At 39.9% G+C, this 22,826-nt stretch overlaps 1 protein-coding gene across 1 annotated transcript in view; it reads left to right on the plus strand.

The window, feature by feature from the left end:
- Positions 1-21,269, plus strand: part of HEATR5B (HEAT repeat containing 5B) — a 59,762-nt gene extending 38,493 nt beyond the window's left edge. The window contains exons 27-35 of the mRNA XM_035892013.1: positions 827-1,006; positions 2,303-2,540; positions 3,183-3,443; positions 4,433-4,560; positions 4,744-4,888; positions 9,767-10,092; positions 14,412-14,585; positions 16,758-16,971; positions 18,539-21,269. Of these exons, the coding sequence (XP_035747906.1) occupies positions 827-1,006; positions 2,303-2,540; positions 3,183-3,443; positions 4,433-4,560; positions 4,744-4,888; positions 9,767-10,092; positions 14,412-14,585; positions 16,758-16,971; positions 18,539-18,843 (1,971 nt within the window). The 3' untranslated portion in view covers positions 18,844-21,269. The remainder of the gene's footprint in view (positions 1-826; positions 1,007-2,302; positions 2,541-3,182; positions 3,444-4,432; positions 4,561-4,743; positions 4,889-9,766; positions 10,093-14,411; positions 14,586-16,757; positions 16,972-18,538) is intronic.
- The last annotated feature ends 1,557 nt before the right edge of the window (positions 21,270-22,826 follow it).

A 22,826-nucleotide genomic window follows, 5' to 3' on the forward strand; every position in this document is an offset into this window, starting at 1 on the left:
ATCATCACCAGAATCAAGGCAGTTCTTCGGGAAGAATTTGTGCCTTTTTATTTATGTAGAAAAGCAGCTGCACCAGAATTCTTCTATTGCCTGCTTTATGTCTGGGTATGAATGTGTTTCAGATGATGAATGCCAGTGTATAGCACTGGACAGGAGCAGCTGATCTGTATGATGTTTAGATTTTAAGTACCTGTTTGGGTCCATTTAATTCAAAAGAGAAGTGGGGAGACTCCCAACTGTCTGTCCACCATGTGTGGTACTGATTGTTCAGAATGTGGTTCTGCTGGTTCCAGATCAGAGCCCAGTTGTTAAAAGATTTTTATTTCACTCGTTTCGTGGTATTTTCTTGACATTAATGTTCTTGAAAGTTTCTCATTTTTAGGGAACCTTAATATATAATTTGAGGGGTGTGGGTTTTTAAAGATGTACTTTTATTGATTGCTGTCCAGTATGTTCTTCACAGTGAATGCAGTGACCCATTACTTGAATGATTTGACCAGACACTTGGCAAGAGAATACAAAAATGGTTATTACCTGTTTATGGAGGAATAAGAAACTATTTTAAGTATTTTCTGTGTATCTATTAAGTTCCATTGTAATATGCTTTGCACAAATACAGCCTTTGTAACCACTCTGTTATCATGGGTGGAGAGAAAAAAAGGAAAATGTTGGATTTTTGATATTAAGCAGGAGGAAAGCTGCTAATGTTTTTTGTAGTCGTTGTTTCGGGTTTTGTTTTCTTACAGTTTTTGTTTGTTTTTTTTTCATTTATAAGTTTGTTGGGTTTTTTTGAGAGTTTAGAATGATTCTAAACTTTGTTGTCTAGGTATGTAGTGCTTGGATAGGCAGTGGGGTTGTAAGTGACCTGAACGACCTCCGCCGAGTTCACAACCTTCTTGTCTCTTCCCTGGATAAAGTGCAAGCAGGAAAGGGATCTTCTAGCCAGCTTTACCGAGAGAGTGCGACTACTATGGAAAAACTTGCAGTTCTGAAAGCATGGGCTGAGGTAAGCATTGACCGTTCAATCTTCAAAAGTTTGAAAAGGTTTTGCAGTGTAATAGCAGACTCGCACCTCGCTGGCTGTTCAGCCGCTGAGCCTTGCACCTGCCTCCTCCTTACCTGTTGCAGTTCCACTCTGGGGGTATTTTCATCTCTGTATCTTTCTCTGTTCATTTTTCTGCCATTCTATTGATCCATATTTATAGTGATGCTCGATTGTTCTTTGTTTTATTGCACTTTTCTGTATTATACACTCATACCCTATTGGATTTTGATTTTCCTCCTATCTTATTGCTTGTAAACTTAAAAAAAAAAACAAAAAAAACCAAAAAAACAACCAAAAAACTTTAAAATATATTCTGGTAAAATACTGCAGTTAAGTAGCTAGGAGTTTGTCAAAGCGTTCATGATAAATGCAGGCGGAATGCCTAGAATACCAGAAATCTTCAACTATTTACAAAAGACAGAATTAGCACTACTTACATTGCTTTACTTCCTGAAATGGTTCTTGTGTGCTGTAGAGCTCTACATATAATTACCCGAGTGGTGTTTTGGGTTTTTTTTTAGTGTAGTGCTTTAAGTTTTGGTGTTTGGTTTTAAAAAACCTTCTTGGAAGTTACTTCTGAAATTACAAAGGAAAGTACTAACATTTCAGCTGTGTAATGTTAATCACCCCACACTGTAATTTTCAGCTTTGATATGGAGCATCTGTCGTGTGAAGACACTTCTATTCTGTTTCTTTTATAAAAATGCTTAATTTCACTGTATTTTTCTGATATTTCTGCTTATTCCCATATTTAAATTTTTGAAAATCCTTGTATTCTCTCATAGCATCTATCAAAGAGAAAACTATAAAAGTTCTTGTGTTCATGTAACACATTTAAGGCCATTTTCATGTCTTTATTACACCTAATCTGTTCCCAGAAAGTGACAACTACTCTAATGTATCTAGTAGCTCTTAATGTACATCAAAGAAATCTTTGCAGTAAGGACACATTGATTTAATGAAATCAGTTATTTAAATCAATATGTCTGTGTAGAGCAGCAATTGACACTTTTTTAGGAAAAAAAAGTGTGGCCAGATTGTTTTAGGAAAGTGCCTATGCCCCTAAGTGTTATGTATTGGTAGCGATAAAAGAAAAAAAAAAATAAAGTTAATTGTATTGCAAGTCTATTTTTCCCAGTCATTTTCTAGTGAGCCATCTGTGTATGGAATCTGTTACTTTTACATGGGAAAGGCTGCTGCTTTTTTTTCTTTTTAGGATCTCACAGCATGTACTTCCATATCTGTTTTTTCTTCTAGGTATATGTTGTTGCCATGAAAATTAAGAAAGAAGCAGAGACCAAACCAAAGCGTGTTTTAAAGAGCACAGAGGAGGATGAGGATGATTTTGGTACTATAGATGAGTTGCCACCAGACAGTTTGATAACACTTGTACAACCTGAGCTGCCTGCACTTAGCCGTCTCTGGTTAGCTGCACTGAAAGATTATGCTCTTCTAACTTTACCAGCTGAATTTGCTACCCAGCTTCCGCCAGATGGTAAGTGCTGGAATTTCTTTTTGTCTTGTTGTGAAAAACAGAAAGAAACCCTTAGTTGAGACTTGTAAATTATTTTATAAATTATTTGCCAGGCACATTTTTTATGCAAGTGATAAATTTCTGTCTATGTGTAATAGGAGTGTATGTTTGAAGTTTGAGTGTGCTTTTTTCCTTCCGTCTGCAATGAAAATACTCTTTATCTGAATTGCAGAGATCATTAAAAACGTGTCTTTGTAGAGTTAAGATAACATCTACAGCTCTCATACTTTGATATCAAATGCAAAAAGATGTTTACTATAAGAAAAACATAGCCCTTGAAATTAGAGCAGATACTGTTTTATAGTATTTTACTGAGTTAAGAATGCGTGTTTTGTATGAAAAATGCTGCAAGACCTGATGACTTTGCCTTTCTTGCTCTCTGCTTACTGTTCCGTTGTGGCCATTGCACTTTTTAGAAGAGGTACTACTGTTGCCCATTCACAAGGGGAATGGGGATGCGCTGTCACTAACAAGCATTACACCTGAACATGTACCTGGTCAAATACACCCAGAGTAAATGAACTAATAAATGTAGAGTTTGTGCTTTTTGTCTGTTATTTGCAGCGGGTTTCAAGATTTACCTTTGCTTTGCTAATTTAACAGGGGGAGCATTTTACACTCCAGAAACAATTGATACAGCTAGACTGCATTACCGAAACTCCTGGGCTCCCATACTACATGCAGTGGCACTTTGGCTAAACAGTACAGGATTTAATGCTTCAGAGTCAACAGAAGAGACTGCTGCAGCAATGCCCAATTCACAGAAACGTGCCACGTCCATTATGTTAAACCAGACACCTGGAACTCCACCTACCACTAAGTCTTTGCCAGAGATAAACAAAGATCGAATGCACTTAATTTTGGGTAAGATTTACAAGTTTAGAGTTCAGTACCAGCATGTTATGGTGCAAAATGGTATGGAAATAAGAAAAGATGCTTTGCTTGAAATCTGGGAAGTTTAAAATGCATCACATGTTTGCACAGTGATGTTTCAAAATATCTGTCTCCTTCTTTCTGTATCTCTCTGCTTCCTGTGTTCTTTATAGCTTTACCAGAATATTTGTCGTTGTGATTATTGTGATTTTTATAGACAAGCTGTATATCTAGCTTATTTATATAATGGAATAAAATGAGTAAAAACTGTTCTATGCTGTAATATAATTCAGATGACACAAAATGTTATGCTTCAAAGACACAAAAGCTGTAAGGTTAATTAACATACACACCCTCATAAAACCACAGTTCAGTAGAGGCTGATATTTGACGAGTCATATGGAGTAGCTTTTGCATCAGTTTTTCATCTGTGAGTAGTGCTCACTGTTTCCTTTTGTTGTTTTCTAACAGCTTTAAGAGGTGGATATGATAATTTATTGCGAGGAATGCCAACAGTTTGCTGAGATATGTAGATATTTAAAACCAGAATTAAGTGCCATATGTATAGTATGAATATTGCATAATTTTTGAGGCTTAACTTCATCTCAGTTATCTTTACATTTAAAAGAGTTCAATAAAATAAAACTAAATTTACAATTGCAGGATTCAGAAGCTTGACTTACAGATCTTTAGAACAAAGTGTAGGTTTCCATTCAGTAATCTAAGTTCCTTGCTGTCACTGCTTATTTTTTTTTCTCTGCCAAATTTGGGGGAAGATATGATGCAGAAGAGCAAGTGAATACAATTCTACTATTTCTGGTACATAAACTCTCTTTTCCTTTAAAGGAAGAAGAATTGAGAGAAACATGTATCTTTCTGAAGTTGTTAAGAACCTGCTATATATTTATAAAGAAATTTAAAAAAGAAAACTTGATTTTTATCATGATGTGAAGATTCTTTTTAATTATTGCTCTTTTCAGGTGTTAGTATACAGTTTCTGTGTTCCCCACGACCCGAAGAGCCTGTTGAGCATGTTACATCTTGTTTACAAGCACTTCATACTTTATTGGATTCCCCTTGTGCCAGGATCCATATTGCAGAGGATCAGGTACTGTATGAGCATGTTGTAACAATCGGCTTTTTCTAGGTCTTGGGCTTTCATCTGTGACAATTACAAAAGCTGTAATTATTTTTGCATGAGAAAAGTGCGCATCATAAGCAAGTGACATAACAATTAGGAATTGTTAAGTACTAATTAATTTTTTTAAATATTTATTTTGTTTTCCTGTAGCTCCTTGGTGTTGAACTCTTGAGTGTGCTTCACAGACTCCTCTTGACCTGGGATCCTCCTTCAGTCCAGCTACTGGTCACAGGAGTTGTCCAGCAGATAGTAAGAGCAGCTCAAGATTATTTGCAGGAAAAAAGGAACACCCTAAGTAAGATTTTGAAAACACGGCTTACTTTGCAGAGTAAATAAGCAACAGGTTTTCGTATTGGGAAAGGAACTCAAATACATTAGAGTATGGTTAAAGTGAGGAGGAAAACACTCTGTATTTCCACAGATACTTTTGATGTATTCATCATGCTGATTTCTTAACTCTTGTAAAATATGGGTTTTCTTCCTCTGATCATTCTAGCAGTTATTCTTTTCGTGTCATGGTTTCAATTCTTCTTTCTTGAATACGAGTGATGAAAATTATACCCAGCACACCACTTAAGGTCTTACCAATACCTTGATCAGTTTCATTGATGCTTGTCTATTGACTGCCTCCTAGCACTTCATTTAACTTTTTTATGAAGTTTAATGGTTCAGGCCCCAGTGCAGAGTCTTGTGGTGCATCCCTGGCACAACTGGCATTCATGAGGTGAGTAAACTGCTACTGGAACTAGTGTGAAAAGTTGCCTGCCCAGGAGCTCTTGCCAGAACGTGGTGCAGACTTGCATCTGGGTTCTTACTTCACTGACATTCAGGGTGTGTCAGCAACCAGGAGGTCTGGGAACAGGGTGTGCAAACAGGAGCAAGGCAGTTGGCACAGAAAGGCATGCTCACGCAGCCCAGAAGCGCTGCTCAAGACTGTGCAAAACTACTGTAGTCAGCATGGTGATGGCAGCGACGTAGAGGCAAGACACAATCTGCTGACTGAGGAACAATCATCTCTGGCACATCAGAAGTCTAATGACTTGGCTTGAAATCCTGATGTGATTGTCCTCCAGGTGCTTGTCTGTGCAGCCAGGGCTGAAGGTGACAGTGGTCTCACCTGTGAGATGTGAAGGAAATGCATATGAAGGTGAGCAGACTGTGTAGTGTCAGGAAAGGCAAATGGAAGAATGGCGTGTTCTTCACAGAGATCCTGCAGGTGCAGGAGCCCAAGCCCCATGTGTCACCAAAGAAGGAACAGCCATAGGCTATGCTGGAATATGGCCCTGGAGGATGCGACACAAAGGTGGAGGCTGCAAGATTGTGACTTCCAGCAACAGAAGGCTTTATCTTCAGACATGCAGTTGGAGAACACGATAGAGATCTGGCAAGAGAAGAGGAACAAGCTTGTCAGGATAGTTATCTGGGCCAGCCATCCCTCTTTGACAGGTCATAAATTATACAACTAAGAGAAATTGAAGGGTGATACCACTCAGGAACTGTCGTCTTGTTTGCCACAGACTGCCTAATCAACAACAGGAGATGGATGAAGCCGTATTAAGCCAACTCAAGAAGCCTTCCAATCATAAGCTGTGGGAGCCTCATGGGAGACTCCTGTCATCCAGACATGTGCTGGAAGAGCAGCGCTGCAGGATGCTAATCATCTGAAGCCTTCAGAAGTGTATGAGGCACAGATTTTTTCAGTCAGGATGCTGGACAGTCCAAATGAGGGAAGTGCTCAGTGGGTCTGCTCCTCACTAATACAGAAGAAATGGTTATCAAGGTTAATGGTAGCTGTACCAGCCATGAGATGGTGGAGTTCATGATCCTGAGGGAAATGAAGAAAGCAAGTAGCAGAACCAAAGGTTTGGCCTGACTTAGCAGACTTGGGCTTGTGCAGGGAGCTTGCAGAGGAGATCTTGTGGTAAACTTCCCAGAAGGAAAAAAGAAAGAGAGATAGGTCATATTTGGTGACAAAAAAAATTGCTCATCCAAAAGTGCAGGATGATAAACAGGCATGGCAGGAGGCTGACTTGGCTGAACGGGAACTTTTGACTGAGCTCAAATGTGACAAGGAAGTGTATGGATGGTGGAAGTGGGGGCAAACTGCCCAGGAAGACTATTGAAGATGTCTGCTCGAGTATGGAGGAGTGAAATTAGGAAAGCAATGATTTGGCTGGAGCTGAGACTGGTGATCAGTGTCAAGTGTGACAAGAAGGGCTTTTATAGATATGCTGGCAGCAAAACGACCAAGGAAATTTGGACCTGCTGATGAATGGATTGGGTGATCTAATGACAAAACATATTGGGGGAAAAACTGAGACACTGCTACCTTCTTTGTTTAGTCCTCCTGTGTCTCTGTGTCTGGTGAGTAAGTTTAGGGGAGAGAATTGCTACCTCCAGTAGATGAGCATCAGGCTAGGGACCACTTGGGGAAAAGCTTCACGTACCCTGGGACCAGATGGGATGCATCTGAGGGAGCTGGCTGGTGACATGCTAAGGCTGCTGCAGTTATCTTTGAAACTGCGGTGCTCAAGAAAGCTATCCAATAAATGGCAAAAAGAAGATGCTATGTCTAATGTTCAGTAAGTAAAGACGTGAGGCAGGTTTTGGGATACTATGTGCTGTTAAGCCTGCTGAGTGTGTTGAAAGATTTTGGAGTAAATTCTCTTGGAAACCACTTCTGAGTACACGAAGTAAAGAATGTGGTTTGAAATAGTGAGCGCAGAGTTACAAGGACAAATAATGCCTAACCACCCTCTGTGATGAAATAACTGGCTTTGGATGAAGGGGGAGTGGTGGATATTGTTTGCTTTGACTTTTGCAAGGCTTTTGACCCAGTACCCCATAGTATCATTGTCGAATTAGAGAGATGTGGAGTGAAGAAGAGGAGAATAACTGGCTGGACTGCTGTGCTTGAATGGAGTTTGGTGATTCAAGTCTAACTGGTAGCTGGTTGCAACTGGTGCTCCTTAGAGTTCTGTATTGGGTCTGTTACTGTTACACATAGTCACTAACAACCTGGATGATAGGATAGAATGCACACTCAGCAAATTTGTGGATGATACCAAATTGTGCAAGTGGCGGATACACTGGAGGGCAGCGCTGCCTTTCAGGGGAATCTTGATCTGCAGGACTGAGAACCTGCTGAAGTTCAGCAAAGACAAATACAAAGTCCTGCATTTGGGATAGAATAACCCTGTGCATTGGTATAGGCTGGGGGGCTGACAGACTGGACAGCAGATAATGAGTTGAATGTGAATCCATGGTGTGCCTATGCAATGCTGAAGACTGTTACTGGGCTGCATTAGAAAAGCATGATCAGTAGATTAAGGGATGTGATTTTCCTTTCAACTTGAGCTTGTGAGGATGCATCTAGTGGTGTCTAGTTTTCTTTGCCCTTCCCCTTCATCCTGAGTAAGAGAGATGTTCACAAAGTGAAGGAAGTCTATTGGAGGTCCATAAGCTGCTTAGGGAGCTGAAGTATGTGAGGAGAGGCTGAGAGCTGAACTTGTTTAGTTAGCAGAAGAGAGGGTTAATACGGCACAGAATAGCAATCCCCCTTCTTAAACAGGATTTAAAGAGAAGACCAATCCAGGCACTTCTGAAAGGCATATGGTAGAAGGATAAGAAGCAATGGACACTAGTTGCAGCAACAGAAATCCAAATGGGATACAAGGAAGAAATTGGTCACCATGGGAGTGGTGAATCAGTTGAACAGGTGCCTAGGGATGTTGTGGCATCTCCATGGTTAGAGATATTCAAAACTGGACCAGCCCTGAGCAACCTGCTCTAGCATTCAGGTTGGCCCTGTTTGGAACAGGAGATTGGACTTGGATGACTTATGGAGGTCCCTTTCAACTTAAATTTTTCTGAGATTCTCTGATGAGTTGAATATACCTAAATCCTATTCCTCTACTTGGCCTTTATTGAGCTTTAGTAAAATCTATTTTTCTTCTATCCCTACTTCTTCTGGTATGATATTTCAGTTTCTGATGTTTTGCTTAGGCTTTTCCTCAGCATATTCTGTTAGTTTTTTTCTACTTTATATAAGAATATCTTTGATAAGACTATCAGCATCAGTCTGAAAGCTACTTTCTGAGGTACTTCTAGTAACCTCTTCCTTTCAACAGAGCACCTCCCTGTCCAATTATCCCTTTACCATTTCTTTACAAATCTCGCATTGGATGTACTGTTTACATCTTTGCCAGGTAAATTAGTTTCCAAGTGGCAACCTGGCAAATAGTTCATTGATACCTGCTTAGGTTAGCTCTGCCATGTTTTCTTTTACCTGAAAGAAGTAAAGTAGAACCCAAAGAATATTCTCTTACCAAGGAAAACTACCATCTTAGTCTGGCACAATATACTGTTGAGAAAAAACACAACTGTTAGCTTTTGCCCATTTTCCACATAAAAACAGAGAGAGGATTTTGCTGGAACTTGAGGAACCAGCACGGCTAAAAATGCAAGCTCTGTTCCTTCCTATGAATTAATGGGATTGTTTGCTTTAGGCCCAGTAAGTTGCACTTTTCAAATCAGTGAATGTGATAACACTAGCAATCATTTAAATTCATAGGAGCTCCATAGGGGTAGTTCTGGCCAGCTTTGACTTACTGAATCTCTGTTGCTGTTTAATGAGAGAAGGAAAGAATGCAGCTGGCCAAGCTGCCATTCAAAGAGAGACTTTTGAACTGAATGCACTGAAGTCATGAACTCAGACATAGACTCCTACAATGCTTTTCTGTTCTCTTATTTCATAATCAGTTTAGTCTGAAATAAATGTTCTACCCTGACAATCTTAATTAATAGCCATTAAATTAAAAAAAATACTGTCATGCCTATTTATTTGGCAGTCATTGATGTTAATTTTACAGTCTGTTTTAAAAGAAGCAAAATAATCACTGCATTTTTATTTTGTGTAAGTATTACTACTTTCTAGTTCTAGATGGATTTTTAATAAGTATTGTTGCAATCACAATGCTTTTAAAGCATTTTAAACCACTTGAAGTCATTCTAACTAATACATTTAGTTTGATATGAGCCATGTTTGTCATATCTTACTCTTGAAACAACTTTTTCGTCTTGATTTTTAACTTTTTTTTTTAAATGTTTCATGTAATCTTCGGTGTGGGATCTTTCTTAATTGTCTCCTCAGACATTTCTTTCCTTTTTTCAGATGAAGATGATATTGAGGAAAAAGAAAATCCTCTTGCTTTAGGAGAGGGAGGTGAGAGTGGTGGTCTTGTGCCTGGGAAATCCCTAGTCTTTGCAGCCATGGAATTGCTCATGTTTATCCTAGTACGGCACATGCCCCATCTGAGTTCAAAAGTGTCCGATTCTCCAAGTCACATTGCTGCTAAATCCCACCTCTCTGAGGAAAGTGCTCGTTTTGGGGCTGCCACTGTTACGATACTGTCTGACCTGCCTTCTCTGTGTTCTCCAGCAGGTAAGGTGGTGTACAAAATATGTACGAGTGGTTACTGTACGGGAAGTGTAGTGAGTATATGATGCTAAAAGCAAACTGTAAATATATTCTTATGGGATACTTTAAGGGTTGTCTATTAAAAAGTATGGTTAGGGTCTAAAAGAAATTAAGAATTTGTGCTTTTCCAGTGAGCAACGTAAAGGAAATTAATTAACTTTGAATTTGCCCGTGTGCTGCAAGTTTGCTGAGGAAACGAGCTCTATGTCACTATGATTTCATTGTTGGTTTTTTCCCCTTCCTTTTTTCATGATTTTGAAACCTTTTGGCCAACTTTAATCATGTTGTAAAAGAACATAGACATCTCGGAGATAATTAAATTCCTGAGAAGTTAACGAAAAGCAGCAGCTGGATGACAAGAGAATCCTACTGAGGAAAAACCAGCACAATTCAGCTGTGGTACACTTGGTTTTGCAGGCGTTGGCTGTCAGTCATCCTAAATGTGACTATAAACTAAATGGAGCTTTCTTCTGCCCAGGGAGACTGTCACAAAGGATATGTGTAAACTGGGGTAATTGCACTGGGTGGAGTTCAGGGGTAAAGGACACAACTGCATGGGAAGCTGCGCTCTTTGAGTTTTGCTTTTCAGAGAGCAAATGGATGAAAAGCTGGACATGAGCCGGCAATGTGCGCTGGCAGCCCAGAAGGCCAACCGTACTCTGGGCTGCATCAAAAGAAGCGTGGCCAGCAGGTCGAGGGAGGTGATTCTGCCCCTCTACTCTGCTCTGGTGAGACCTCACCTGGAGTACTGCGTCCAGCTCTGGAGCCCTCAGCACAAGAAGGACATGGAACTGTTGGAGCGGGTCCAGAGGAGGGCCACAAAAATGATCCGAGGGCTGGAGCACCTCTCCTATGAGGACAGGCTGAGGGAGTTGGGCTTGTTCAGCCTGGAGAAGAGAAGGCTGCGGGGAGACCTGATGGCGGCCTTTCAGTACCTAAAGGGGGCCTATAGGAAAGACGGGGAAAATCTCTTTAGTAGGGCCAGCAGTGACAAGACAAGGGGTAATGGTTTTAAACTAAACCAGGGTAGGTTTAGACTAGATATAAGGAAGAAGTTCTTTACAATGAGGGTGGTGAAACACTGGAACAGGTTGCCCAGAGAGGTAGTGGAGGCCCCATCCCTGGAAACATTCAAACCCAGGTTGGATGGGGTCCTGAGAAACCTTATCTAGTTAACAGTGTTCCTGCTCACTGCATAGGGGTTGGACTAGATGACCTCTAAGGGTGCCTTCCAACCCAAAACATTCTATGATTCTATGATTCTATGATCTTTGCCTGAGTGGTCCCTGCTGACTTTCCTTTAGGGATTTGGATTACAAAACAGGAGAGCAATCCACATGGAGGTGCATTTTGTGATGCTTGCTCAAAAAGAAATTTTAACGGGCATCATGCAGCTGACTAGGGGATCTCTGCATCTAGACTTTACTGTGGAGCTCTGAGATTGAGTCAAAAAATGGGAACTGCCAGATAAATTGTCTATGAGGATGTCTTCCATCCAAAGGGACTTTTTTTGTTCTCCTGGTCTGAAAAAAAATTCAAACTCCCATGCAAGGTTCTAGTCAACCTGTAGCTTAACATCTGTGCATTTTCCTTAGTATGTTTGTTAAAATAGAGGACAAAAAAATCTGCAGAATTTAGAAAAAGTTGGCTGTTACATTACTTAGTTTACATGAGCACACATCCTTCCAATTTATTTTCATTCCTCAAATACTCTGATCAGTTGTCTTTGGGAATCACATTTTTCTATGCTATGCTTGGGCCAATTACAACAGGCTTTGTATATTTAGAATACCCTATGTTCATGTCCAGTTTTAATTCAAGAGATGCTTCACTTAGCTACCTAAACATTATTTTATTAGTAAATGGTTTTGATAATTGAAATTCAAATTCTAGGTATTATACTTTGATTTCCTCAGTTGTAGCTCCTCTTTTATAGTTCAGAACTTGGGAGCTCTATCCCGTGTGCCTTTTTTTCATCTGGCTGGTCAAATTTTAAGAAATAGTTAGAGTTGTGTTGAAGACAAGCACACCATTGGATTTAAGAAAATATTTACATCTGGTGAGTTCCTGTCCCAGATTCGTCCTTGTTGGTCTCTTTTCTGTGACAATATTGATCATAACCTGCTGTTAGAAATTTTGCCTTTTGCAACTCATGTTGCAGGCCCCCCTTGCCCCCTAGGTCCTTTCCGTAGGGTATTTTTCTGTACTAGTTCAAACTTTCCTCTTCCATTTTGAATCCTGTTATGAGGTGATGATTTCACGCTTTAGATTTTCCTCAGGCTGACCTTACCAGTCTTCACAGTTTTAGGTAGTGACTTGTTTCTAGAACTTGGAAATCTACCTTCTGATATCGATCAGTCTTTCTGACATCTGCTGAATGTCTCTCATGTAAAATCTAAAGCATTTCCAAGCTGAATTCACTTTACTTCCTGGACTATGCCTCAATTTCTGTGACTACTGGCAACTCTAGACATGTTGGCAAGGCCTGAGCAAACTATCTTTTCCACTGTTCCTTTCCTATTTTCACAGAATACCTGCTAGCTTAAAGGAAAGGAGATTTTAGTTGCCAAAACAGTGTTTGTAGAGGAATCGATCTCTTTACTGAAGCTACAATTGTTCAGTACTGTACATGGACTCGACACCTTGAATTAAACCTCAAGAAAAATGGCAAAAAGTGTATCTTTTAAGTATTTGCTGACATGATTCATATAGTCTTAATGACAGTGAGTATTAAAGTGAATGAGTGTCAAGACAGCAAGGGATAATTGTGGCAAGGCTCATACTGAAGTAGGGTATTCACAATACTGCTACAAGCTTTCAGTTGGGAGGAAAAAATCCTACCCCTGCCAAAAAAATCTGTTGCCCACCAGCAGGATGTCTACTGCGTCTCTTTAGACAACTGCAGACTACTTCTTTTGGTTCACATTCGTACTTTGCCTTGCCCTTCGAAAACCAAAAAAGATGTACAGTCTCAGCTGTGTAGTTAGCAAAAGAGACACGCAAAGATTTGTTATTTGCATAGTGGTAGCTCAGCCAAAAAACATCCCATTACATCCCCAAGGAGCCATTTATAGAGACTGAAGGGAGGCTTGAATGGAGTTACTCATGTGAGAGATAGGGAGCAAGTAGGTAATTGCAAACGATCCTGAAAATGTCTGAGGGGGAAGGATCAGTACATTTGTGCTAACCAAGTCAAACTTCTAATTTGATTTGTCACATCAGCTCTTGTCTTCCAGCCTTTTGTTACTGTAAAGATTTCTCAGTCCCTCTTTCCAGAAACATTACTGGCTTCAGGCTTTTTTTGCAGACTTCAGAAATCTTTCTCAGTTCCTTAGAAGAGTGTTTTCCTTTTTCTTTCCAGTCTTTTGTGAGTGAGACACATCACACACACAAGAATCTAAGCAAGGTCTACTGCATACAATTTCAATTATCATAATTCAATAAAATGTAAACAAATGTAAAATTTAATTTTTTTTTTTTTTTTTAAATTGTCACTTAAAATGGAGTAGTTCTTTGAAGTGAGGTTTCACATCGTGGCTAAGCTAATCCAGTGACTAGCTGACATCTGTAAAGGGCAGTCATACTTGCTTTTCTTTTTTTCTGACTATATATCTGCTGGGTTTTTTGTGTCTCTCAAGGGAGAGCAGAACCAATCTGGACAACAAAACCAGCAGACCAGCAGTTTAAATATATATATTATAATAATTATATATAATTTTTTTTTCCTGTTGATGTAAATTCATGAATGAGATCTGTGAAGACAGAGCTTGTTCAAGGAAAAAAAGGATGACAATGGCAAGTACAGACTATTTGAAAAGCAGGAAAGGTTAACGTAGGACTGTTCTTATTATTGACAGGTAGCCGTCAGATCAGTCTGTTATGTGAAACTTCATGTTAAAGAAAAGTTGTTGCCATGCTGGATATCGGTTTCTTACTCTGCTGTATCAGCTGAAGAGATTTTAAAAAAAAAAAAAAAAAAGCAACCCCCCAAAAAAAGTATATTTTTAATGGGGAAAGGATCTAGAAAATACATTTTTCTTCTCCTGTTTACACACTGAAAACAAAAAATATGACTTGGCCAGAGAAAGTGTGGGTGATGTTTGTTCCTTGATATTTTAAGTTTCAGAAAGTTTGACTTACAAACAGCTATTAGAATAGAGTTGCTCAGCTTTCTGTCAGTCACAGTCAATAATGATAAAGTGATTCTGTAGTAAGTAGATGCATATTTGTATGCAGTTGCAAATAATTTCAGGTACATTTATTTCCTCTTTGTGAGTTTATCTGTGTTCACTGGCTTTTACTAAGTAAATTCTAACCCCTTTTTGGAGTAAGCTAACAGCGTGATTGTTTTTGTTTTTCAGAAGCCTCTAAGCCTATTCTTGATGAAGTAAGCATACTTACAGCTATTGCTCTCTTCCTTTGGTCAGCAAGCACTGAAATAATCGGAGTGCAGACTTTACAAAATGGATGTATGAACAGATTTAAAAGTGCATTAAATTCCTGTGATCCTTGGGTAAGATCATGTTAGAGGAATGTGAATGATATATAGCTGGGAAAAACTAATTATGATATATTTGCCATATTTCCTGAATGCTTTGTGATGTCTTTACTTCAGACGCAGATACTGCTTGTTAAAATAACTAGAATTTTCACCAGCACATTATAGAAACTCTTTAGTGAGCAAAACAACCCAAACGAAGTGCTTCTCGGTAATGTGTGTTTGTGGCCTTATGCCAGGTTCTTGACTTCTGGCTTTTTAAAAGGAAAAAAATCTTTGATATTTGGAATTTTAGCCAATGAAAAGGTTGGTTACCAGAGAGTGGTGACATTTCTACATTAATGCTGATTTTTCATAATACAAACGAAACCACTTTTTCTGTAGGTAAAATTACAGCCCACATTTCTGATTAATTTTGTATTTGTGCAAAACCCATGCTTATTTTATATGTTCATGCAAAACTCAGTTTGACTGCAAAAATGTGATGTTGTGGTCACCATCAGAACATCTACAGATTGTGAATCATCTGTCTCCTGATTTCACTTCTGCCCTTTGCTTTGTCTTTATGAATTGTTTTCTAAATTATTTTCTCATTGAAGAGAGAAACTAAAAAGTTGTAGGCTGACTTTGTTCAAGCAGGCTAACGTGCTGTGTAGTTAAGCTTAGCTGTTCCAGCCATGTGGACATCAGTTTGTTTGAGTGGGTATATAAATGTGCGTGTGGGAGCTAAAGAGAACTATCTACAGTGTTTCCACAAGTGAGCGCTGCAGAGATTCCTGAGAAGAAAAACACGCAGAAAATGCTGATGTGTTAGGGCCACAGTGAGGCATTTAAAATCCTGTTTAGACTGGTAAGTCTTCTCTGCAGCAGGGCTGGTGTTTTCCAGCGTGGACATAAAATTCAGTTGGCTCTGAAACCTAACTTCGGGTGGAAAGCTACTTAAAATTTTAGTGTGTGAATGGAAGTGTCAGTTGTGTTAAGCAGAAGCTTTTATGTCGTACTCTCTCTCAGAGAACATGAGCAGTGAGAGAACTACATCTTTGCCCACCACCCTACTGGAAAGCTGTCACAGAATCACAGAATGGCAAGTTATTACTTCAGGCCTTAAAAATTGAATTATACAGAAAACTTGCAGCCGTATACTAGTGAATTAACAGTCACCTGAGCTGCATAACTTGTCCTTTCTTTCTATTAATTTTTATATCTGTCATTTTTATTCAGTATTTTTATTTATACTTCTAGTTTTCCAGTCATCCCTGGATCTCGTCACAGATCACTGTGTTCAATAATACTTCCTCTAGAATATTTCTGTTCAGCATATGCTTGATAACTCATCCTGTTCGGACTTGAGTGCAGTTTGAAAGCATGTGCAATGTTTTATCGTTGTTTTTGTTGTGGGGCTTTACCTTTTCAAAAGTTCTGGGTTATATATGTGGGATTTTGGAGGAAGATCTTTGTACACCCAAATAAAATGCATTTATAAGTTCACCTAAACAAGGTCATCAGTGAGTCATTTTCCCAAATGTTGACCTTGATAATCCATGCTTTCCAGAGAAAAGAGGGAGGAGGGGAAAAGAAAATAGAAGGAAGAAAAGGAAAGGGTTCTGTGATCCAGCTCACTGTATGGCTACACGTATACTCCTATGATACTGCCTGCACAAGATGGAGAATGAGGAGGAGGGATGGACAGGCCTGACACTGTAGGCTACAGCCTTGGCTCGTGTTAGAGCAGTAAGATCGCTTTGATCTGAGTAATTTTTATGGGATGTTTTACCCCTTTGAGATTGGAATAGCATTTCATGATTTTGCAGATAGATCTAGTATTAGCACTGGTAGTTCTGAGACTTAAAGATGTACTTCTCTGTGGACCTGTGTGACTGACTTGTATGACATTAACTATTCCTTTATTTTCTCTTGAGTTCATATTGTTACTGCTATTAAGTACCTGCACGTCCTTAATAACTGGCCTTCCTTTTACTGAAAAGTGGCCTAATACTATTTTAGCAGATGGACTGTGTTGCTTCTTTCCCTTCCCCTTTGGTTGACTTTTTTTTTTTTTTTTTTTTTTTTTTTTTTTTTTTTTTTTCTGGTATCACATGTATCTCATGTACATAGATAAGAGTTTATTAGAATTCCCTGAGTTAACAAATAACTTTCAGAACAATGTGTTTATCTTGATTTAATTAGGTTCAAGCCAAGTGTTACCAGCTTCTGCTTTCTGTGTTCCAACACACCAACCGAGCCCTGTCAACACCATATATTCATTCGTTGGCCCCTATCATGGTTGAGAAGTTGAAAGCTGTGGAAAAGAGCCGCCCGAACAACAACCTGGAGCTGTTAGCAGTCCAGGAAGGAATTAAAGTCCTTGAAACGCTGGTTGCCCTTGGTGAGGAGCAGAACAGTAAGTATTTAGTTTTTCTAGATAAATGTGTAATGCTAAAATAGAATATTGAACATGAGAAATCTTGCAGTTAGAAACTTGGTGGCATAGTCACAAATGTCTGTGCAACATGCTTTTGTAGTACCAGTACTAGAACTTTTGTATACACAGACTCATACAGCACATACAGTGTGATATGCTGTGGCCTTTGCATTTCTGGTGATTGCATGAAAAAGAATTCTAACATAAACTGCAGTAGTGAGTGATGTTTTCTTCTGTTTGGAGAGGCGCCGTTCATACCATTTAAATTTACTTTTTCCCATTGTTGACGTCTATTTATTTCAGCAGACTTATCAACTTTTATCAGCTTGCATCTACCAGCTCAATAAAGTTTATCTAAAAAACCCAAGAAATTGAATGGTACTGGTCAGAGTATGTTGGTTGTAGATGGAGCCTCCTGTTTGCTTCAGTAGATAGAATACAGTATTTATAGTTTACCTTTAAGTTCATTTATTCTCTACCTGAAACAATGCGTTTTCTGAAGACACTTGGCTTTAAATGCTGATAAAGTTCCTTGTAAAAGTATTACTGTTGTTTTTATGGGGGGTTTCGGGTTTTTTTCCCCCAACGTGTTCTCTGCGCATATTTCTCTTCATTGATGGTAAAACACTAAATGTGTGTTTTCTTGAGCCCCATTCTGCTTCCGGCATAATTGTTTGAAACACACAAAAAATGAGAGATCAACTGAAGCAAATGAGGAAACAAAACATCTGTTTTTTGCTAATGCTGATTGGAGACAATCACCCTATGAGTATGAATTTAGTCAAAACTGTTAGGGGAAAATCATTAATACTCTAACCTACAAAATTTGAGATAAATGAGTTACCATTAAAGTTTAAGTTCTTTGAGATTAAAATTTACAATTAACACGTCGCACACTTCAAATGCGTACTTGTGTCCTTGCTAGATACAAGAATTAGCCCTATTGCTTAAGTTCAGTTGCTTTTTTGTTCTAAAGATCAACCCTTTTGATCCCTGTGCCATTTTGGGCTGTGGCCTCATTAGGTCGTGATACCCCAAGTATAGCTGTAGTGCGAGATTTTTGGATTGGAATCTTCCAGAATGAGTAATACAGGAGATAACTGTCCCTGACTTTTTTGTGAACACTTGCATAATAGAGGGTCTGTAATGCTCGCTGCGAAGCCTGATATTCCGATGAATAATGTTTCTGTCTGCCTGAAAAGTGTTTTGAAACCCTTTAATATGATAGGCACTCTGCATCTTACAATCTCTTATCGATGATCTGCAATCAGATGGTGCAAAGGAATCTGTAAAGAAGTGTCAGGAACAAAATAACTGTAATGAACAGTGATAGAAGTCTGAAACACAGGCCTGGTAAGAAAGATTTGAGGACAGGAAACCATCTACATTTCAGTTGTTTTTATTTGATCACTTTTTAATTGCAGTGTTCATTATCAATTCTGAGAACAAAATTACCCTTACCAGTCTAGTAACTGATAAAATTAATTTTCTTCTGTTTTCTTCTCTGATAATGGTTATTAAATTATTTTTTTTCTTTCACTTTCAGGAGTCCAGTTGCTCGCCCTTCTCGTTCCCACTCTGATCTCCTATTTACTGAATGAAAATGCCTTTGCTTCTGCATCTACAGCATCTAAAGATCTTCACGAATTTGCACTTCAGAATCTAATGCACATTGGTCCGCTTTACCCACATGCTTTCAAGACAGTAATGGGAGCTGCTCCTGAGTTAAAAACACGTCTAGAAACTGCAGTCCGAGCAAGTCAGGCCAGCAAAGCAAAAGCAGCTGCTAGGCAACCACCACCCACAGTACATTCCACCCCAACAATTAAACTGAAAACTAGCTTTTTTTGAATTACTTTTATTATTTTTGGACCATTAAGTAGTCAGAAGCATTACATTATCCCTGATGTGTTACTGGATATATGTCTGTAATTTTGTGTAATTTGTATGTGAAAGGCTGTCTAATAGAGCTTTGTGTAATTACTTGAAATCCGTGCGTTACAAGGGAAGTGGTGTTACTTGTATTTGTATAGATTTTTAGGAAATTGAATGTGATCATATTTATGAATTTGTGTTATAAATGATCCACCAAAAAACCCCATCCTCTATCTGACTGAACAGTTTTATTTATTTTTAAAAGCTACCCCAAACCTTTGAGTGGTTTTTGAAATCTGGTGATTGTTATCCTACCATTGTGCCAACACACTTACCACAGTGGGGACGGAGGGAAGAGGGGAAGCTGTTATGCAGTCCTTACCATGTACCACGGGGGATTTCAAGTGTAAAGTATGCACTTTCTCCTTTTAAAAACAAAGTAAGGAAGGGGATTGTCAGACCTTGTAGATCATTTCAGCTTGCATGAAAAAAAAAACACAAAGAATTGAAAATTTTCAGCCTTTCTCAAGGTGAATGATCAAGCATGCTGTCTTAATGACTTGTCCTTATTTATGTGGTGTATACTCCTTTCGGATCCATTTCCATGCTTGAAAATTAATAAAGGATGCAAAGAATCTAATCCCCTATCTCTTCTAAAATAAAATTTTAAAGAATGCATTGGAAATTGAGTTTACAGAAAGAACTGCCTGCCATCTGCTTTTTTGTAGGTGTAGATTTTTGCCCCTGTGAGGTGCTGGCTGTTAGCAGTCTTCCTATTCTGCCAGACCCTGCTTGAATATGATGATTCACTGCTCTGCTCTTTGTCCAGATTCCTAGGTATTTAACCTTCCTGCAGGATTTTAGTCTCAGTGGATATATCTTATCTGCAGTCCTTGATGATGTTTGCAGAGCCAAATTACTTGAGCGCTTTGCACCTGTATTGACTAAGGGAGTAGAACACAAGTGAGAGCCAGGCTCCTCCAGTCTTTCCTTCCCCTACCGGGCTTTTCTTTTTTTGAAAAGCATGTGGCTCCCCTCCCATCTGAGCGAGTCTGGGCTGCAGATTTTGGAGCTTAGAGGTCAAGCGCTGTGCAAACCTTACAGTGCAGAGCCGGTGACTCCCAATGTCCATCTGCTGCCAGACCTCACCCTTCCTATTGGCAGAAGTGCAGAATGGTGTATTTTCTTGTGTATATAAGACTGACTGACATGAATTTTCTGACACTGCTGTTTGAATTTATGGGGTTCTGTAGGGTTCTTTCTGTACATTTTGCTTGATAGGAGCTGCATAACTGGAAGCCTCAGGCAGGCCTGTTGAGTTTCATCTGTGATGTTTTTCTGGATACTCTCTAAAAAAACGGTGTATTTCAGAAGCTTGTATGTCAAGCCAAAAATAACAAAGGGATAGTAAATAGAACTAAATATGATTAATAGTTGGTTGAAATATTTGTAGGCCATTATTTTTGCATAGTCACTTGCCGGGTCTCTCTCTTCCCACAAGACCTTCTCTAACCCTTTGAGTACCTATTCAAAATGGAGGACAAAGATGATGCTCTTTTGCTCTGTTGTATTTGGTGTGTGCAAAATATTTAACATAAAATCAGAAAAGCTTTTATTTCACAGTGAATATTTTAGTATTAAAATGAGGACACAACAAGTGGTGCATACTCTTCTTTCAAATGTTTTTTTTTCATAGAGACATAAAGATGTTAACTTCCAAGTCTTGTTCTGTTGTCCCACAGGAGTAAAGATACATGCGGAGCAAAAAGAATATGCCATCTATGAGGAAGAAAGTAATTTCACTACTTTTTTCACCTTTATGTGTATAGTGGGAATTAAATTGCTAAAAATATATCGCTTTCTAATAAGTGTTTCCAGCATCACAAAGCTACTTTGCTCAGAAGCTCTGAACCTGTTTATCATTTGAGAGAAAGTATTAAGGAAACTTTCAGTACAAAATGGAACACAAAAGTTTTGCAAGTGAAACTAAGGAAATAACTTTATAACCTGTTTTTGATTCCATCCCCCCAGGTAGTCTAGTATTTAATGACTTCGATGTTTGTTGGAAACTTTTTGTCTCTAATTAGGTGTTATTTACCTTAATTTTTATCTCAGCACTTCTATGTTTTGGTTAGACTCTAGTTTACAAGATGTCTGAAAACTCAGAAAAGCGGGGGAAGGAGGGAAGTGTAGCAATCAAGCATAACTAAGAAGTCGGTAGAAAAATAGAAAAAAGTTAGCGGAAGGAAGGGAACATGGCACTAGACAGATGTAGAGGGATAAAGGGAGAGGTTTTTCTTTGTATACTGTGTGACTGTACACAACATGCTCAGCTCTCATTTGTCTACATCCTTCCCCAGTTTCTAGTCCTTGTTTGCTGCTTTTCTTGCTCCTGATACTAAAGGTATAACCACGTGGTTTTACATAGTATTTTGGCATCGAATTTCATTTGATTAAAAAACTGAAATAACTTGGAATGCCTGTAGTGCTTATTGTTCTTTCTCACCCTCCTTTTCATCTTTTTCTTTGTCAATGGCCTTTTTAATAGGCTTTTTCATGAAGCTTGTTTGCTCTGTTTCCCCTTAACGTCTTTCCTCTCTCTGCAGTTTCCTTCCTTTCTGGGTGAGCCTTGTTGTGCTACCCCGGTTCCCTGCCGAGGTCCCCCAGAGCGTGCTCCCTCTGCTGTGCTGCCGCTCCTCTTCCCCTCCGCTCTGCGACGCGCTCTGTAGGCTTCCTTAGTTGCCTTTCCCTCTTTAAGAGCGCAAAGAAGAGGTCGTCCACCAGCCGCAGCTCTCATCTCCGAGGGCAGGGTTACGAAGCGGTCGAGTATCATTTCGGAACAGCCGGGAGGAAACAGGAAGCGCTGCTTGAGTAAGCAGCCCCTGGTGTGCCCAGGGCATGGTGAGGGGTGGCGGGGCCCCTTCTGGGCACCCACAGTGACCCTACCTACCGCAGCAGCCTCGGTGGCCACGTGCCATCTTTCACGCACACCTGGGCTGAGCAGAGGCAACGGGGTGCTGCTGGCAGGTAGCCCTGCTGCCCGGCCTGTTGGCAGGGGTGTGTTTGTCCATCTTCAGCAAGCCTCCGGTGTTAGTATGCATGCAGCATGGAAAGCAAGCCTAAGTTTTTGCCTTCTGGGAGAAGTGGAGGAGAGCAGTGGTGCTGATGGAATCATAGAATCACTTTGGTTGGAAAAGACCTTTAAGATCATCGAGTCCAGCCTTTAACCTAACCCTGCCATCCCACCACTAAACCATGTCCCTAAGCACCTCATCTATCCTTCTTTTAAATACCTCCAGGGATGAGGACTCTACCACCTCCCTGGGCAGCCCATTCCAGAGCCTGACAACCCTTTCAGTGAAGAAGTTTTTCCTAATATCTAACCTAAACCTGCCCTGGCGCAGCTTCAAACCATTCCCCCTCATCCTATCATCTGTTACCAGGGAGAAGAGGCCGACTCCTCTTCTCCAGGCTGAACACCCCCAGCTCCCTCTGCCGCTCCTCGTAAGCCTTGCGCTCCAGACCCCTCCCCAGCTTGGTTGCTCTCCTCTGGACATGCTCCAGCAATGCAACGTCCTTATTGTAGTGAGGGGCCCACAACTGAACACAGTATTCAAGGTGCGGCCTCACCAGCTTGTGCCCTCAGCCCAGGGCTTTGCTGCTGGTCTCAAAGCATCTTCTTTTCCCTTTCCTTGCTGAAGAGGCAGTGTGGTAATTCCCCCCAAATGCTGTTTTGCTGTTTCATCCTATCCTGGGATGGATTTATAGTGTTTGGTACTTTGAGGCCAAGCACTGCTCGGATCAGGGCCGAAATGGAAAGGTGAGAGGGCTTGACCAGAGTTTGTAGAACTGCTGCCAGGCGCCTGCCCTTCTTGTGCCCCCGGGGTGAGCCGCGAGCGTGCCCAAGCCCTTTAAATCCTGCCCTGAGGCGGAGATTACGATTAATTTCTGCCCTCGTT

This window comes from Egretta garzetta, unplaced genomic scaffold (assembly GCF_000687185.1).
Source record: "Egretta garzetta isolate BGI_Z169 unplaced genomic scaffold, ASM68718v1 scaffold54, whole genome shotgun sequence".
Lineage (NCBI taxonomy): Eukaryota > Metazoa > Chordata > Aves > Pelecaniformes > Ardeidae > Egretta > Egretta garzetta.